The sequence below is a fragment of the Oncorhynchus clarkii genome, chromosome 9 (assembly GCF_045791955.1).
Source record: "Oncorhynchus clarkii lewisi isolate Uvic-CL-2024 chromosome 9, UVic_Ocla_1.0, whole genome shotgun sequence".
Classification (NCBI taxonomy): Eukaryota; Metazoa; Chordata; class Actinopteri; order Salmoniformes; family Salmonidae; genus Oncorhynchus; species Oncorhynchus clarkii.
The window spans coordinates 71,594,324-71,614,884 of NC_092155.1; the positions used below are offsets into that span (position 1 = coordinate 71,594,324).

Sequence of the window (20,561 nt, forward strand, 5' to 3'; positions counted from 1 at the left end):
GCTAAGTGTGCTCTTCACAGATGAATCCCGGTTTCAACTGTCCCGGACAGATGGCAGACATTGTGGCGTTATGCGGGTTTGCTGATGTTAACGTTGTGAACAGAGTGCCCCATGGTGGCAGTTGGGTTATGGTATGGTCAGGCATAAGTTACAGACAATGAACACATTTTAATTTGATCCATGGCAATTTGAATGCAGAGATCTTGAGGCCCATTGAAAGAGCCTTTCATCCACTGCCATCACTTCATGTTTCAACATAATAATGCACAGCCCCATGTCGCAAGGATTTGTACACAATTGTTGGAAGCTGAAAATGTCCCAGTTATTCCATGGCCTACATACTCAGCAGACATGTCACACATTGAGCATGTTTGGAATGCTCTGGATCGACGTGCTCCAGTTCCCGACAATATACAGCGACTTCGCACAGCCATTGAAGAAGAGTTGGACAACATTCCACAGCCTGATCAACTCTATGCAAAGGAGAAGTGTCGCACTGCATGAGGCAGATAGTGGTCACACCAGATACTGACTGGTTTTCTGATCCACACCCCTACTTTTTAAAAATTGCATCTGTGACCAACAGATGTGTATCTGTATACCCAGTCATGTGAAATCCATAGATTAGGACCTAATGAATGTAATTCAATTGACTGATTTCCTTATGTAAACTGTAACTCAGTAAAATCTTTGAAATTGTTGCATGTTGCGAGTTATATTTTTGTTTTTGTATATATATCATTCGTTTATTGATCGCGATGGAAGCTCCTAGTAGGAGGTTTCTTTCTCTCTCTCTCTTCATTCATTTGTTTGAAAATATATTTATGCATATCGGGTTGAGTGGGAAAACCATGGATACATTTGGGAATGGAAAGACCTCTAGACTGTATGTATCACTGTGGTGGCTCCTCTATGGAAAGCCCCATTTGATATTGTCAGTTATGTACCGATTAGCTTAAATAAAACAGCTGGCTAAATCCAAGGGGAATGAGAGCTGCTCATTAGGACTGTTATATACAGTGTTACATTTTAGACATCATATCCAAAGACTAGGTAGTAGGGAAGTACTGGGCTACTATTGGGCATGCCTGGAGTGCGGAGGAGGAAACTGGTGCTGTATGTGTGTGTGGAGGGAGGGAGGGAAGGAGGGACACGCGGAGGGAGAAAGAGAGAGACAAGAGACTGCTGCTGAGTAGCAGCCTCGAGGGAGTGGGGAAGGAGGGAGGGAGTGGGGATGAGGGAGGGAGTGGGGATGAGGGATAGAGTGGGAAGGAGGGAGGGGGGATGAGGGAGGGAGTGGGGATGAGGGAGGAGGAATAGAAGGTAAGGAGGGAAGAGAGAATGCTATCATGAGAGCCCTCTGTTTACATGACTGTAAACAGAGGGAGCGGGTGACTCTGCTGCCGCCAGATAAAGGAGGGATGCTGTTAACACTCCTCTTCTACCTGCGAGTGAAAGGTAGGAGGAGAATGGAATGGGTTCTATAATACACTAACCTAAGGTTGGTTGTTCATGTCCCTGAATAATGGTTAACAATAGGATATGGGGGCGATAAGTTGATCCTAGATCTGTGTCGACGGCAACTTCTAACCGGACACTGTATAGAACTAAATCTGTGTGAGACAGACGGACAGGCAGGGTGCATGTGTGTTGACATGGGGATAGTAGTTTGGTTGTCTAGCGGGATCTCTGTGTGAAATGCAGTTGTGAGTGGGTTTATGTGGGTGTTTTACATACAGAAAGATTAGATACAGAACATTTGTGTTTTTGCGTCCGTGGAACCTCCGTACGGGTCCCTCGCAACAGTTCTTCTTTTAAATCATTTAAGATTTGATGTACAAGAGAACAGATTTTCAGCCTGTCTTAGAAGAAAATGTTCTCTAGAGGACAACGTTCTCAATTCTCTAGTCCAGTTGTTCTGACTTCCATTGTCTTGCTAGAAAAGGACTATCTATAGTTGTTTAATACTTGAGGCTGTTTGTTCCTAGAGTCATGGACGCCAAGGTAGCGTCAGTATAGTGACATTGTTAGCTGACGGAAAAGTGACTCCAATACGGTTTGTGTGTTTGTAGTCTATTGTGTACAATATTTAACTTATCAATCAACATAATCATGTTACACATAAAATTCCCCCCCCACATCCTAAACATTTCCGTCTCATTTCCCTCATATTCTGTCTCATTTCAACCCATATTACAATCACAAATCAAGTCTGGATTAGACGTCTTTACCCAGCGGTGACGCTCTCCTGCTGCTGAGAACGTTTCCTGGGTCTGTTTTCTGTCAGCTCTGACAGTCTCTGCCTCCCTCCCAGCAGTGGTCTAGGCCACAGAGACTTGGGATGGTAATCAGTGTAACCTATTTACAGTCCTCACATCCCCATCCATCTCCACTGACAAGTAGATACCAGACCAATCTGGCTAAACTCAGTCTATCTGCTTTATGTCATCTTCTATTGTTCTGATGGATGTCATGGTGGTGGGGGCTGATGGATGTCATGGTGGTGGGGGCTGATGGATGTCATGGTAGTGGGGGCTGATGGATGTCATGGTAGTGGGGGCTGATGGATGTCATGGTAGTGGGGGCTGATGGATGTCATGGTAGTGGGGGCTGATGGATGTCATGGTAGTGGGGGCTGATGGATGTCATGGTGGTGGGGGCTGATGGATGTCATGGTGGTGGGAGCTGATGGATGTCATGGTGGTTGGGGCTGATGGATGTCATGGTGGTGGGAGCTGATGGATGTCATGGTGGTGGGAGCTGATGGATGTCATGGTGGTGGGGGCTGATGGATGTCATGGTGGTGGGAGCTGATGGATGTCATGGTGGTTGGGGCTGATGGATGTCATGGTGGTGGGAGCTGATGGATGTCATGGTGGTTGGGGCTGATGGATGTGGATGTCATGGTAGTGTGGGCTGATGGATGTCATGTTGTTGGGAGCTGATGGATGTCATGGTGGTTGGGGCTGATGGATGTCATGGTGGTTGGGGCTGATGGATGTCATGGTGGTGGGAGCTGATGGATGTCATGGTGGTTGGGGCTGATGGATGTCATGGTGGTGGGAGCTGATGGATGTCATGGTGGTTGGGGCTGATGGATGTCATGGTGGTGGGAGCTGATGGATGTCATGGTGGTTGGGGCTGATGGATGTGGATGTCATGGTAGTGTGGGCTGATGGATGTCATGTTGTTGGGAGCTGATGGATGTCATGGTGGTTGGGGCTGATGGATGTCATGGTGGTTGGGGCTGATGGATGTCATGGTGGTGGGAGCTGATGGATGTCATGGTGGTTGGGGCTGATGGATATGGATGTCATGGTAGTGTGGGCTGATGGATGTCATGTTGTTGGGGGCGGGTGGATGTCATGATGGTTGCAGCTGATGGATGTCATGGTGTTGGGGGCTGATGGATGTCATGGTAGTGGGGGCTGATGGATGTGGATATCATGGTGGTGGGGGCTGATGGATGTCATGGTGGTGGGGGCTGATGGATGTGGATATCATGGTGGTGGGGGATGATGGATGTCATGGTGGTGGGGGCAGATGGATCTCATGGTGGTGGGGGCTGATGGATGTCATGGTGGTTGCAGCTGATGGATATCATGGTAGTGGGGGCTGATGGATGTCATGGTGGTGGGGGCTGATGGATGTCATGGTAGTGGGGGCTGATAGATATCATGGTTTTGGGGGCTGATGGATGTCACGGCGGGGGGGTCTGATGGATGTCACGGCGGGGGGGTCTGATGGATGTCATGGTAGTGCGGTCTGATGGATGTCATGGTGGTGGGGGCTGATGGATGTCATGGTGGTGGGGGCTGATGGATGTGGATATCATGGTGGTGGGGGCTGATGGATGTCATGGTGGTGGGGGCTGATGGATGTGGATATCATGGTGGTGGGGGCTGATGGATGTCATGGTGATGGGGCTGATGGATGTCATGGTGGTGCGGGCTGATGGATATCATGGTGATGGGGGCTGATGGATGTCGTGGTGGGGGCAGATGGACCTTATGGTGTTGGGAGCTGATGGATGTCATGGTGATGGGGACTGATGGATGTGGACATCATGGCTGATAGATGTCATGGTTTTGGGGGCTAAAGGATGTCACGGTGGGGGGGTCTGATGAATGTCATGGTAGTGCGGTCTGATGGATATCATGGTGGTGGGGGCTGATGGATGTCATGGTGGTGGGGGCTGATGGATGTCATGGTGGTGGGGGCTGATGGATGTCATGGTGGTGGGGGCTGATGGATGTGGATATCATGGTGGTGGGGGCTGATGGATGTCATGGAGGTGGGGGCTGATGGATGTGGATATCATGGTGGTGGGGGCTGATGGATGTCATGGTGATGGGGCTGATGGATGTCATGGTGGTGCGGGCTGATGGATATCATGGTGATGGGGGCTGATGGATGTCGTGGTGGGGGCAGATGGACCTTATGGTGTTGGGAGCTGATGGATGTCATGGTGATGGGGACTGATGGATGTGGACATCATGGCTGATAGATGTCATGGTTTTGGGGGCTAAAGGATGTCACGGTGGGGGGGTCTGATGAATGTCATGGTAGTGCGGTCTGATGGATATCATGGTGGTGGGGGCTGATGGATGTCATGGTGGTGGGGGCTGATGGATGTCATGGTGGTGGGGGCTGATGGATGTCATGGTGGTGGGGGCTGATGGATGTCATGGTGGTGGGGGCTGATGGATGTCATGGTGGTGGGGGCTGATGGATGTGGATGTCATGGTGGTGGGGGATGATGGATGTCATGGTGGTGGGGGCAGATGGATCTCATGGTGTTGGGGGCTGATGGATGTCATGGTGGTTGCAGCTGATGGATATCATGGTAGTGGGGGCTGATGGATATCATTGTGGTGGGGGCTGATGGATGTCATGGTGGTGGGGGCTGATGGATGTCATGGTGGTGGGGGCTGATGGATGTCATGGTGGTGGGGGCTGATGGATGTCATGGTGGTGGGGGCTGATGGATGTCATGGTGGTGGGGGCTGATTGATGTGGATGTCATGGTGGTGGGGGCGGATGGATGTCATGGTGATGGGGGCTGATGGATGTCATGGTGGTGGGGGCTGATGGATGTCATGGTGATGGGGGCTGATGGATGTCATGGTGGTGGGGGCTGATGGATATCATGGTGATGGGGACGGGTGGATGTCATGATGGTTGCAGCTGATGGATGTCATGGTGTTGGGGGCTGATGGATGTCTTGATGGTTGCAGCTGATGGATGTCATGGTGTTGGGGGCTGATGGATGTCATGGTAGTGGGGGCTGATGGATGTCATGGTGTTGGGGGCTGATGGATGTCATGGTGGTTGCAGCTGATGGATGTCATGGTGGTGGGGGCTTACGGATGTCATGGTAGTGGGGGCTTACGGATGTCATGGTAGTGGGGGCTGATGGATGTCATGGTGCTTGCAGCTGATGGATGTCATGGTAGTGGGGGCTGATGAATCTCATGGTGGTGGGGGCTGATGGATGTCATGGTGGTTGCAGCTGATGGATGTCATGGTAGTGGGGGCTGATGGGTGTCATGGTGGTGGGGGCTGATGGATGTCATGGTAGTGGGGGCTGATGGATGTGGACATCATGGTAGTGGGGGCTGATGGATGTCATGGTGTTGGGGGCTGATGGATGTCATGGTGGTTGCAGCTGATGGATGTCATGGTGGTGGGGGCTGATGGATGTCATGGTGGTGGGGGCTGATGGATGTGGATATCATGGTGGTGGGGGCTGATGGATGTGGATATCATGGTGGTGGGGGCTGATGGATGTCATGGTGTTGGGGGCTGATGGATGTCATGGTGTTGGGGGCTGATGGATGTCATGGTGGTTGCAGCTGATGGATATCATGGTGGTGGGCGCTGATGGATGTCATGGTGGTGGGGGCTGATGGATGTCATGGTGGTTGCAGCTGATGGATGTGGATATATTGGTGGTAGGGGCTGATGGATATCATGGTGATGGGGTCTCATGGATGTCATGGGGGTGGGGTCTGATGGATGTCATGGTGGTGGGGGCTGATGGATGTCATGGTGGTGGGGGCTGATGGATGTGGATATCATGGTGGTGGGGGATGATGGATGTCATGGTGGTGGGGGCAGATGGATCTTATGGTGGTGGGGGCTGATGGATGTCATGGTGGTTGCAGCTGATGGATGTCATGGTAGTGGGGGCTGATAGATATCATGGGGCTGATGTTTGGGGGCTGATGGATGTCACGGCGGGGGGGTCTGATGGATGTCATGGTAGTGCGGTCTGATGGATGTCATGGTGGTGGGGGCTGATGGATGTCATGGTGGTGGGGGCTGATGGATGTCATGGTGGTGGGGGCTGATGGATGTGGATATCATGGTGGTGGGGGCTGATGGATGTGGATATCATGGTGGTGGGGGCTGATGGATGTCATGGTGGTGGGGGCTGATGGATGTGGATATCATGGTTGTGGGGGATGATGGATGTCATGGTGGTGGGGGCAGATGGATGTGGATATCATGGTGGTGGGGGCCGATGGATGTAATGGTGGTGGGGGCTGATAGATGTGGATATCATGGTGGTGGGGGCTGATGGATGTCATGGTGGTGGGGGCTGATAGATGTGGATATCATGGTGGTGGGGGCTGATGGATGTCATGGTGGTGGGGGCTGATGGATGTCATGGTGGTGGGGGCTGATAGATGTGGATATCATGGTGGTGGGGGCTGATGGATGTCATGGTGGTGGGGGCTGATGGATGACATGGTGATGGGGGCTGATGGATGTCATGGTGGTGGGGGCTGATGGATATCATGGTGATGGGGGCTGATGGATGTCGTGGTGGGGGCAGATGGATCTTATGGTGTTGGGAGCTGATGGATGTCATGGTGATGGGGACTGATGGATGTGGACATCATGGTGGTGGGGGCTGATGGATGTCATGGTAGTGGGGGCTGATAGATGTCATGGTGGTGGGGGCTGATGGATGTCACGGTGGGGGGGTCTGATGGATGTCATGGTAGTGCGGTCTGATGGATGTCATGGTGGTGGGGGCTGATGGATGTCATGGTGGTGGGGGCTGATGGATGTCATGGTGGTGGGGGCTGATGGATGTCATGGTGGTGGGGGCTGATGGATGTGGATATCATGGTGATGGGGGATGATGGATGTCATGGTGGTGGGGGCAGATGGATCTCATGGTGTTGGGGGCTGATGGATGTCATGGTGGTTGCAGCTGATGGATATCATGGTAGTGGGGGCTGATAGATGTCATGGTTTTGTGGGCTGATGGATGTCACGGTGGGGGGGTCTGATGGATGTCATGGTAGTGCGGTCTGATGGATATCATGGTGGTGGGGGCTGATGGATGTCATGGTGGTGGGGGCTGATGGATGTCATGGTGGTGGGGGCTGATGGATGTCATGGTGGTGGGGGCTGATGGATGTCATGGTGGTTGCAGCTGATGGATGTGGATATATTGGTGGTAGGGGCTGATGGATATCATGGTGGTGGGAGCTGATGGATGTCATGGTGGTGGGGGCTGATGGATGTGGATATCATGGTGGTGGGGGATGATGGATGTCATGGTAGTGGGGGCTGATGGATATCACGGTGGTGGGGGTTGATGGATGTCATGGTGGTGGGGGCTGATGGATGTCATGGTGGTGGGGGCTGATGGATGTGGATATCATGGTGGTGGGGGATGATGGATGTCATGGTAGTGGGGGCTGATGGATGTCATGGTATTGGGGGCTGATGGATGTCATGGTGGTGGGGGCTGATGGATGTCATGGTGGTGGGGGCTGATGGATATCATGGTGGTGGGGGCTGATGGATGTCATGGTGGTGGGGGCTGATGGATGTCATGGTGGTGGGGGCTGATGGATATCATGGTGATGGGGGCTGATGGATGTCATGGTGGTGGGGGTTGATGGATATCATGGTGGTGGGGGATGATGGATGTCATGGTATTGGGGGCTGATGGATGTCATGGTGGTGGGGGCTGATGGATGTCATGGTGGTGGGGGTTGATGGATGTCATGGTGGTGGGGGCTGATGGATATCACGGTGGTGGGGGTTGATGGATGTCATGGTGGTGGGGTCGGATGGATGTCATGGTGGTGGGGGCTGATGGATGTCATGGTGGTGGGGGCGGATGGATGTCATGGTGGTGGGGGCGGATGGATGTCATGGTGGTGGGGTCGGATGGATGTCATGGTGGTGGGGTCGGATATGGTCTCAGAAGGGAATGGAATGGTTGGATGTGTTGTTATTTTTTTTATAGAGGAAGCTAGTGTATATTGGGTAGTTACTTTTGAAGCCGCCATCTGGACATGTCTGTACACAGAATGTGATAAAGCCTTGTTCTAGTGGGATCCTATGGCCTATGTGATAAAGCCTTGTTCTAGTGGGATCCTAGGCCTATTTGATAAAGCCTTGTTCTAGTGGGATCCTAGGCCTATGTGATAAAGCCTTGTTCTAGTGGGATCCTAGGCCTTTGTGATAAAGCCTTGTTCTAGTGGGATCCTAGGCCTATGTGATAAAGCCTTGTTCTAGTGGGAGCCTAGGCCTATGTGATAAAGCCTTGTTCTAGTGGGATCCTAGGCCTATGTGATAAAGCCTTGTTCTAGTGGGATCCTAGGCCTATGTGATAAAGCCTTGTTCGAGTGGGATCCTAGGCCTATGTGATAGAGCCTTGTTCTAGTGGGAGCCTAGGCCTATGTGATAGAGCCTTGCTCTAATGGGAGCCTAGGCCTATGTTATAAAGCCTTGTTCTAGTGGGAGCCTAGGCCTATGTGATAAAGCCTTGTTCTAGTGGGAGCCTAGGCCTATTTGATAAAGCCTTGTTCTAATGGGAACCTAGGTCTATGTGATAAAGCCTTGTTCTAATGGGAGCCTAGGCTAATGTAATACAGCCTTGTTCTAGTGGGAGCCTAGGTCTGTGTGATAAAGCCTTGTTCTAATGGAAGCCTAGGCCTAGGGAAGGAAAACATGCTGCTATAGTGGATCAGTTCGTTTTAGGACACACACACATTCCCAAGTCGGTTAGCTCCTGACCTTACTATTAAAAGATCTATGCTCACTATATAGTCATGTATTTTTCCTTTAAAGAAGAAGGTCTAGCAAGTATGTAAATACCTGGCCTGGACCCATAATCATAAAGCCTTTGCAGAATAGGATTGCTGATCTAGGATCAAGTACCCCCTGTCCATGTGATCTTATTAACCTCTTATTTAAATGAATAAACTTATCCTAGATCAGCACTCTAAGACACTTAATGAATACGTGCACAGGGCTAGACTGATGGATAACCTCACCAAGCGGTGAGGTTGTGAAACAGAAACAGTTAAGATGATGATGATGATGATAGCACACTGCTCTATACTAGTCTGGGAGAGGGAGAGTGTCATTGATGACTGTAGTAGCAGGGCTAGTTTCATTCAGGACAGTCATTATTACATAAGACACTGCAGCAGTAGCCCCCGTTGTAAGGCAAAGGTACCCAGATAATTGGAGGGAGGAAGGGAGAGAGGGAGAGACTATATATGGAGAAAAAGAGAGAGAGAGTATATATGGAGGAAAAGAGAGAGAGAGAGAGAGAGAGTATATGGAGGACAAAAGAGAGAGTATATGGAGAGAGAGAGAGAGAGAGAGAGTGAGTGTATATGGAGAAAAAGAGAGAGAGGGAGAGAGAGAGAGAGAGTGAGTGTATATGAGAGAGAGAGAGAGAGAGAGATGGAGGGAGAGAGAGAGAATATATGGAGGGAGAGAGAGAGAGAGAATATATGGAGGGAGAGAGAGAGAATATATGGAGGGAGAGAATATATGGAGGAAAAGAGAGACAGAGAGAGAGAGAGAGAGAATATATGGAGGAGAGAGAAAAAATAGAGAATATATGGAGGGAGAGAGAGAGATATATATGGAGAATATATGGGAGAGAGAGAGAATATATGGAGGAGGGAGAGAGAGAGAATATATGGAGGGAGAGAGAGAGAATATATGAAGGGAGAGAGAGAATATATGGAGGGAGAGAGAGAATATATGGCGGGAGAGAGAGAGAATATATGGAGGGAGAGAGAGAGAATATATGGAGGGAGAGAGAGAGAATATATGGAGGGAGAGAGAGAATATATGGAGGGAGAGAGAGAATATATGGAGGGAGAGAATATATGGAGGGAGAGAGAGAGAGAGAATATATGGAGGGAGAGAGAGAATATATGGAGGGAGAGAGAGAATATATGGAGGGAGAGAGAGAGAATATATGGAGGGAGAGAGAGAGAATATATGGAATATATGGAGGAAGAGAGAGAGGAAGAAAGTGTGTGTGGCAAGGGGGGAATAGAAGATAAGTTTTCCAAAACTTTATATCAAAGACATGTCTTCAAGCCTGCAGAGCGGCTTCAGATTACCTTCATCAAAGGACGTGGAGATGGAGGATGACAATACAATGATGAGGGTACGGATGGTATCACTTGAATTTCTCCAAATCCAGACTACTTTATATAATACAGGAAGCAACTATGATACTTTATATAATACAGTAAGCAGAGCTATGATACTTTATATAATACAGGAAGCAGCTATGATACTTTATATAATACAGGAAGCAGCTATGATACTTTATATAATACAGGAAACAGAGCTATGATACTTTATATAATACAGGAAGCAGAGCTATGATACTTTATATAATACAGGAAGCAGCTATGATACTTTATATAATACAGGAAGCAGAGCTATGATACTTTATATAATACAGGAAGCAGAGCTATGATACTTTATATAATACAGGAAACAGAGCTATGATACTTTGTATAATACAAGAAGCCGAGCTATGATACTTTATATAATACAGGAAGCAGAGCTAGGATACTTTATATAATACAGGAGTCAGAGCTATGATACTTTATATAATACAGGAAGCAGAGCTATGATACTTTATATAATACAGGAAGCAGAGCTATGATACTTTGTATAATACAGGAAGCAGAGCTATGATACTTTATATAATACAGGCAGCAGAGCTAGGATACTTTATATAATACAGGAAGCAGAGCTATGATACTTTATATAATACAGGAAGCAGAGCTATGATACTTTATATAATACAGGAAGCAGAGCTATGATACTTTATATAATACAGGAGTCAGAGCTATGATACTTTATATAATACAGGAAGCAGAGCTATGATACTTTATATAATACAGGAAGCAGAGCTATGATACTTTATATAATACAGGAAGCAGAGCTATGATACTTTATATAATACAGGAGGCAGAGCTATGATACTTTATATAATACAGGAGGCAGAGCTATGATACTTTATATAATACAGGAAGCAGAGATATGATACTTTATATAATACAGGAAGCAGAGCTATGATACTTTATATAATACAGGAAGCAGAGCTATGATACTTTATATAATACAGGAAGCAGAGATATGATACTTTATATAATACAGGAGGCAGAACTATGATACTTTATATAATACAGGAAGCAGAGCTATGATACTTTATATAATACAGGAAGCAGAGCTATGATACTTTATATAATACAGGAAGCAGAGCTATGATACTTTACATGATACAGGAAGCAGAGCTATGATACTTTATATAATACAGGAAGCAGAGCTTTGATACTTTATATAATACAGGAAGCAGAGCTATGATACTTTACATGATACAGGAGGCAGAGCTATGATACTTTATATAATACAGGAAGCAGAGCTATGATACTTTATATAATACAGGAAGCAGAGCTAGGATACTTTATATAATACAGGAGTCAGAGCTATGATACTTTATATATTACAGTAGTCAGAGCTATGATACTTTATTTAATACAGGAAGCAGAGCTATGATACGTTATATAATACAGGAAGCAGAGCTATGATACTTTATGTAATACAGGAAGCAGAGCTATGATACTTTACATAATACAGGAGGCAGAGCTATGATACTTTATATAATACAGGAGGCAGAGTTATGATACTTTATATAATACAGGAAGCAGAGCTATGATACTTTATATAATACAGGAAGCAGAGCTATGATACTTTATATAATACAGGAAGCAGAGCTATGATACTTTATATAATACAGGAAGCAGAGATATGATACTTTATATAATACAGGAGGCAGAGCTATGATACTTTATATAATACAGGAAGCAGAGCTATGATACTTTATATAATACAGGAAGCAGAGCTATGATACTTTATATAATACAGGAGGCAGAGCTATGATACTTTATATAATACAGGAAGCAGAGCTATGATACTTTATATAATACAGGAAGCAGAGCTTTGATACTTTATATAATACAGGAAGCAGAGCAATGATACTTTATATAATACAGGAAGCAGAGCTATGATACTTTATATAATACAGGAAGCAGAGCTATGATACTTTATATAATACAGGAAGCAGAGCTATGATACTTTACATGATACAGGAAGCAGAACTATGATACTTTATATAATACAGGAAGCAGAGCTTTGATACTTTATATAATACAGGAAGCAGAGCTATGATACTTTACATGATACAGGAGGCAGAGCTATGATACTTTATATAATACAGGAAGCAGAGCTATGATACTTTACATGATACAGAAGGCAGATATATGATACAGATACTTTATATAATAAAGTACCCTGGTTATGAATAATGGGGTGTAGCTATTAAAGTATGTGCTGACTGTATCACAATGTACTGTATGTTTCCCATACAGAGCAGCGTGCAGTAAGCCATGCAATCTGCCATTGAAGGCATAATCTGGTTACAACAAGGAGGACTTCTTTGCCAAAGTTGCTGGGTGAACAAATGTACATGAGCACAATAGATGACTGTAACTATCAATCATTCTAGTCAGATTTTATACAACACTTTTTTTTAGGCTCGATATGAAGGTGTCGGGACGAATGCATGAAATCCTTCGTTCCGTTGCCATGGTGTCATCTTAACAATGGCTTCTTAGAGCTGCTGACTCATAGCAGTGTGTTGACTGCAGATCAGGGGATCCCACTCTGTGTGTGTGTGTGTGTGTGTGTGTGTGTGTGTGTGTGTGTGTGTGTGTGTGTGTGTGTGTGTGTGTGTGTGTGTGTGTGTGTGTGTGTGTGTAAGTGTGTGTGTGTGTGTGTGTGTGTGTGTGTGTGTGTGTGTGTGTGTGTGTGTGTGTGTGTGCGTTTGCGTGCGTGCTAAATCACACAACCACTCTTGCCAACCCCTTAGGGGCAGCATGCTGAAATCGCCACAGCCCTGACAGACGACAGGTCTGACGAACAACATTTTTATTTGCAAAGTTTACTGCTAGGGTTACACAGATGGTTAAGTTAAAATTGTTTAAATGACTGTTGAATTAAGAACAGACTTTGTCAACGTGGCCATGGTTAGTGTTTTCTCGTCATGAATCTTGTTCTGGAGGCAGCTCAGTCATAAAATATGATTTATAACCTAACCTTAACCACTCTGCTAACCCTAAACCAAACCTTAAATTAACATTTTTTTATTTGTTTCATGAATGTTTACAATATAGCCAATTTGGACTTTTCAGCCGGCCTATCTAAGGGTAAGTCTCTCAGTTGATCAACTCTAACAACATGGCTGGATTCTTCCCACTGTCCTAAACTAGTGCAGCTGCAGTACTTTACCTTTGGTTTGTCGTCAAAGGATTGTGATACTTGTATGGCTTATCTGCATTCTCTCTCAATCTACCTCAACACCCCTCTCTTTCCCTCTCTCTCTGTTTCTGTTTATCTCTCTCTCTGTTTCTCTCTTTCTCTCTCCTCTCTCTCTCTCTCTCTCTCTCTCTCTCTGTGTCTGTTTCTCTCTCTCTTTGTTTCTCTCTCTCTTTGTTTCTCTCTCTTTGTTTCTCTCTCTATTTGTTTCTCTCTCTCCCAACCCCCCCCCCTCTCTCTCTCTCTCTGTTTCTCTCTTCCTCTCTCTCTCATTGCCCATCATCTATACTGGACTGCTGAATGGGATGATGCAGCACTAGTCTGCGTCTAGGAGGGGAATGTTGTCAGAGGTCAACTCATCCATGGTCCGTTAGCCCAGAGGAAATATATGTGTGCGTGCATTTGTGTCCCCACAGTGGAGATGAGGTGTTCTGTTCGACTTTGTTCACAGGGCAGACCAGGAGGAAGGTCTCAGGGAGAGATAATAAACCATAATTGATCCTCTGTTCTTTTGATTTGCTAGCTGTGCCTAATGGTTGTCAGACTGTTACGCAGGAGTAGGATCATTGAAAAAGTCCTACCCTTCGCCATTAAAAGATCATCTCCTTTCAGAAAAAAATTGTGGTGGAGAGAGAATACGCCTGATGCAAATATGCCTGATGCAGTTTACCAGAGAGAAGAAGAGAGGGGGATGAAGAGAGAGACCAACCGACAGCAAGACAGTGGTTGGCTAATGGTTGTCAGACTGTTACGCAGGAGTAGGATCATTGAAAAAGTCCTACCCTTCGCCATTAAAAGATCATCTCCATTCAGAAAACAATTGCGGTGGAGAGAGAATACGCCGGGCCTGACACGCCCCTGTGTCAGTCAGCCAGCAGGACAATAAGCCTTTCAACCCTTTCAGTTTGGCATGTTAAATGAAGAATGATCAGAAATGACCTCTCTGCCTCCTGAATGGCGCAGTGGTCTAAGGCACTGCATCACACTGCTGGCGATGCCACTAGAGATTCTGGGTTCGAGTCCAAGCTCTGTTGCAGCCGTCCGCGACCGGGAGAAGCATGGCGCAACAATTGTCCCAGCTAGAGGAGTTAGAGGAGGGTTTGGCCCAGTGTCGTTCGGGTTAGGGGAGGGTTTGGCCCAGCGTCGTTCGGGTTAGGGGAGGGTTTGGCCCAGCGTCGTCCGGGTTAGAAGAGGGTTTGGCCCAGCGTCATCCGGGTTAGGGGACGGTTTGGCCCAGCGTCGTCCAGGTTAGAGGAGGGTTTGGCCCAGCGTCGTCCAGGTTAGGGGAGGGTTTGTCCCAGCGTCGTCCGGGTTATGGGAGGGTTTGGCCCAGCGTCGTTCGGGTTAGGGGAGGGTTTGTCCCAGTGTCGTTCGGGTTAGGGGAGGGTTTGTCCCAGCGTCGTCCGGGTTAGGGGAGGGTTTGTCCCAGCGTCGTCCAGGTTAGGGGAGGGTTTGTCCCAGCGTCGTCCGGGTTAGGGGAGGGTTTGGCTGGCAGGGATGTACTTGTACCATCGCGCACTAGCGACTTCTGTGGCGGGCCGGGTGCAGTGCACGCTGACATGTTCGCCAGGTACACAGTGTTTCCTCCGACACATTGGTGCGGCTGGCTTCCAGGTTAAGTGGGCATTGTGTCAAGAAGCAGTGCGGCTTGGGTTGTGGGTTGTGATTCGGGGGACGCACGGCTCTTGACCTTCGCCTCTCCCGAGTCCGTATGGGAGCTACCAATTGCATACCACGAAATTTGGGAGAAAATGGGTTAAAAAAAGAAAGAAATTATCTCTCTAATGATTGATAATGACATGGTCCTGCTCCTTGGCTGTCTCATCACCGGGTCACCCTCGTCGGACTGCCAGATGGTGAAGCGTGATTCATCACCCCAGAGAACACTTTTCCACTGATTCAGAGTCCAATGGCAGTGAGTTTAAACTACTCCAGCCAACACTTGGCATTGCGCATGGTGATCTTATGCTTGTGTTGCTCGGCCATGGAAACTAATTTCATGAGGCTCCCGACTAACATTTCTTGGGCTGATGTTGCTTCCAGAGGCAGTTTGGAACTCGGTTGTGAGTGTTGCAACTCAGGACAGATGATTTTTACGAGCTTCAGCACTCGGCGGTCCCGTTCTGTTGAGCTTGTGTGGCCTACCACTTCGCGGCTGAGCCGATGTTGCTCTTAGACAATAACAGCACTTACAGTTGACCGGAGCAGCTCCAGCAGGGAAGAAATTTGACAAACTGACTTGTTGGAAAGGTGACATCTTATGATGGTGCCACATTGAAAGTCACTGAGCTCTTCAGTAAGGCCATTTTACTGTCAATGTTTGTCTATGGAGATTGCATGGCTGTGTGTTTGATTTTATACACCTGTCAACAACGGGTGTGGCTGAAATAGATGGATCCACTAATTTGAAGGGGTTTCCACATACTTGTAGTGTAGCTCCTATGTTGACCGTGACCCAGTGCATACTAGATATGCGGCAGATGCAGGAGTGACCCTTTCAGACAGCCGTAACAAACCGGTGCACATCCTGGTTCGCCTGCTTGATGCCACAGGTGCGTTGTGATGCGACCCTGACTTATGGCTTCAGTCAGACGGCATCAGTGACACTCACCGTGACTCAAGTCTCATTTGTTGTGTTGTACCCTTATCCTTTACACAAGTGTTACTGTTTATATGGGACCCTAATGTGGCGTGGGGGGGGGGGGGTCACTACAAGTACTGACACCCCAACAGGCTGTTCATTAGATTTGATGTGCACTATGAGCACACAACATTGAAAAGATGTTATAAAGACGTTGAAAAGACGTCATATTGGTTGAATACGCTTTCAACCAATTTTGCTCACTGGATAACTTTGTTTTCACGCACAAAGGCACACTCGCCTCATTTGGGAGTCCATTTGACTAAAGGGACTGTAATTTCTAAGTCTTGAAAATACTGAAGGAAAGTTTAAATGAATGAAATGATTGCCAAACTCCACCTACATTATCTATACTAGTAACTACTGCCTATTGTGCAGTGTCATGGCTTTTGGTTTGGCTGATGTGGGAAAAATCCTAGCTTGACGATACTAGTAGCCATTTGAGCAATTTTTGGCATTGCATCATTTGACTTACATATAGTTAAATATGCCTGATGCAGTTTACCAGAGAGAAGAAGAGAGGGGTATGAAGAGAGAGACCAACCGACAGCAAGACAGAGAGATTAGAGGTGGATCCTATGCCCATATCAAGCTGAGTCGGGGGTCCTCAGTCAACCAAACTTGCTGATGTCGGACATCTGGTAGGTAGTTCAGTAATTTGTGTTGTGTGGTAGCAAAAGCAATGACCATGTTAGTAGTGTGATTCCCCCAAATGGTTTAGTACACCTAATTCAACTCATGCTGGGATATGACTTCAGAAAAACTGGCAAACTGTCAGTTTCATGTAACAACATCATGTTGCTGGAGATGAATGTGGTAGTGAATCGTATTTGACATCATCATTACTGTAGTGAACACGATGGGAGACAGAGAGCGGGTTTCAAGCGCAGGGCGCCGCAGGTGTTTATTTGTAAAGGACAACAGGAGGAGGCAGGTAGCTGGGTCCAGGGGCAGGCAGAATGTCATACAGGGGGTCCAAAAAGGCAACAGTACAGGCAGGGAAAAGGCTAGTAACGTCATCTGGGAGATCAGGCAATAGGTTGGTAACAGGAAATTCGATTGGCTAAAGTACAGGCAGGGAATAGGCTAAAGGCGTCATTAGTGAGGCAGGCCAAAACTATCATACACGGGAGGATTCAATTACAGGAAAAAGATAGCTCCGAATAGAAGTGTGTCACAAAACAAACAATACCCCCCAATGATGGGCTGCACAGAACTGAACTAAATAGTGTGTGATAATGACATACAGGTGTGTGAACAGGTGATCAGAATTCAGGTGATTGTGATCTGGAACGTGAGCTTCGTTTAGGGGATCTATGTGTTTGAGAGTGTGAGCTGGAAAGTGAGCTGCGTTCAGGGGATCTCCATTTAAAGTCGGAAGTTGGAGTCATTAAAACTTGTTTTTCAACCACTCCACAAATTTGTACTTTGTGCATGACACAAGTAATTTTTCCAACAATTGTTTACAGACAGATTATTTAACTTATAATTCACTCTATCACAATTCTAGTGTGTCAGAAGTTTACATACACTAAGTTGACTGTGCCTTTAAAGAGATTGGAAAATTCCAGAAAATGATGTGATGCCTTTAGAAGCCAAGCTAATTGACATCATTTGAGTCAATTGGAGGTGTACCTGTGTATGTATTTCAAGGCCTACCTTCAAACTCAGTGCCCCTTTGCTTGACATCATGGGAAAATCTACAGAAATCAGCCAAGACCTCAGAAAAATAATTGTAGACCTCCGCAAGTCTGGTTCATCCTTGGGAGCAATTTCCAAATGCCTGAAGGTACCACGTTCATCTATACAAACAATAGTATGCAAGTATAAACACCATGGGACCACGCACCCGTCATACAGCTCAGGAAGGAGACGCGTTCTGTCTCCTAGAGATGAACGTACTTTGGAGCAAAAAGTGCAAATCCATCCCAGAACAGCAGCAAATGACCTTGTGAAGATTCTGGAGGAAACAGGTACAAAAGTATCTATAACCACAGTAAAACGAGTCCTATATCGACATAACCTGAAAGGCCGCTCAGCAAGAAAGAAGCCACTGCTCCAAAACCGCCATCAAAAAGCCAGACTACGGTTTGCAACTGCACATGGGGACAAAGACTGGGCTTTTTGTAGAAATGTCCTCTGTTCTGATGAAACAAAAATATAACTGTTTGGCCATTATGACCATCGTTATGTTTGGAGGAAAAAGGGGGAGGCTTGCAAGCCGAAGAACACCATCCCAACCGTGAAGCACGGGGGTGGCAGCATTATGTTGTGGGGGTGCTTTGCTGCAGGAGGGACTGGTGCACTTCAAAATAGATGGCATCATGAGGTAGGAAAGTTATGTGGATATATTGAAACAACATCTCAAGACATCAGTCAAGAAGTTAAAGCTTGGTCGCAAATGGGTCTTCCAAATGGACAATGACACCAAGCATACTTCCAAATTTGTGGCAAAATGGCTTAAGGACAACAAAGTCAAGGTATTGGAGTGGCCAACACAAAGACCTGACCTCAATCCAATAGAAAATGTTTGGGCAGAAATGAAAAAGCGTGTGCGAGCAAGGAGGCCTACAAACCTGACTCAGTTACACCAGCTCTGTCAGGAGGAATGGGACAAAATTCTCCTAACTTATTGTGGGAAGCTTGTGGAAGGCTACCCGAAACGTTTGACCCAAGTTAAACAATTTAAAGGCAATGCTACCAAATACTAATTGAGTATGTAAACTTCTGACCCATTGGGAATGTGATGAAAGAAATAAAAGCTGAAATAAATAATTCTCTCTACTATTATTCCTGCATTTCACATTTTTTAAATAAAGTGGTGATCCTAACTGACCTAAGTCAGGATTTTTATACTAGGATTAAATGCCAGGAATTGTGAAAAACTGAGTTTAAATGTAGTTGGCTGAGGTATATGTAAACTTCCGACTTCAACTGTACGTTTTTGAGAGTGTGAGTTGGAGGCAGGCGTTACAATTACATCTGACATCGTTATCATCATTACATCTGACATCATTATCATCATTACATTGTTACCATCATTATTATCATTATCATCATTACATCTGACATCATCATCATCATTACATCTGACATCGTTATCATCATTATGTCTGACATCATCATCATTACATCTGACATCGTTATCATCATTATGTCTGACATCATCATCATTACATCTGACATGGTTATCATCATTATGTCTGACATCATCATCATTACATCTGACATCGTTATGATCTAAAAATCCAAACTGATCCCAGATCAGCACTCCTACTCTGAGCCGCTGGTTACGTAAGGGCCATCAATACAGAGTTGTTTATTATGCAGTGTTATGCAGTGTATTAATAGACCGCTCAGAAGGTATAAATAGCAGCCTGCACCTTTACGCTGTCATCAGGATTCAAGACATTACAGAGAAATTAATAAGACCAGGACCTCAAGAGAGACAAGAGGGACAGAATGAAATGGAGGGAGGGAGGGAGGGAGGGAGGAGAAAATGAGAGAGGGAGGGAGGGAGGGAAGCTTGGAGGTTATTTCCTCTGGTACTTTGATAGAAACTTCAGAGAGCGTGGTGCTTTAAGGGCAGGGCAAGTTTCTCTCCCCTCCATCTCTCTCTCCCTCTTTCTCACTACTCCCTCGCTCTTTTGTGATTTTGGAGGACCTTGAATGCACCTCTCCATCCCTCTCTCGCTCCTTGTCATGCAGTTACTGTACAACTGTTTCCTCTCTCTCCTAGAATCGATCTACCGCCGCGGGGCCAGAAGATGGAGGAAGCTCTACCGAGTAAACGGACACCTCTTCCAGGCCAAGCGCTTTAACAGGGTGAGTATTAATGTCACATTCCGCCTCCCCGACACATCCCATTGACCTTCTCGCACTTCACTTCCTGTTTAGAGGTCATTTACAGTAATTGATTGGTTTGTCATCCTACCTAGCAACTTGTCACTTTCTACGAGCGCTTATTAAAACCGTCACATGATCATTTGATGAGAACAGACCTGGTTGGTATTTTTGAAAGAAAGATTGTCTACAACTACTACTACTACTGCTACTCCTGCTACTGCTGCTGCTACTACTATTAATAATGCTACTGCTACTACTACTACTACTACTAACAATGCTACTACTATTAATAATGCTACTGCTACTACTACTACTTCTACTAATAATGCTACTACTACTATTACTACTACTACTAATGCGACTACTAATAATAATGCTACTACTACAACTACTACTACTACTA

The 20,561-nt window shown here is 46.4% G+C and overlaps 1 protein-coding gene across 1 annotated transcript in view; it reads left to right on the plus strand.

The window, feature by feature from the left end:
• Nucleotides 1-20,561, plus strand: part of LOC139417389 (protein kinase C zeta type-like) — a 133,781-nt gene that overhangs the window by 30,797 nt on the left and 82,423 nt on the right. Inside the window, exon 2 of the mRNA XM_071166660.1 lies at nt 20,052-20,137. Within this exon, the coding sequence (XP_071022761.1) occupies nt 20,052-20,137 (86 nt within the window). The remainder of the gene's footprint in view (nt 1-20,051; nt 20,138-20,561) is intronic.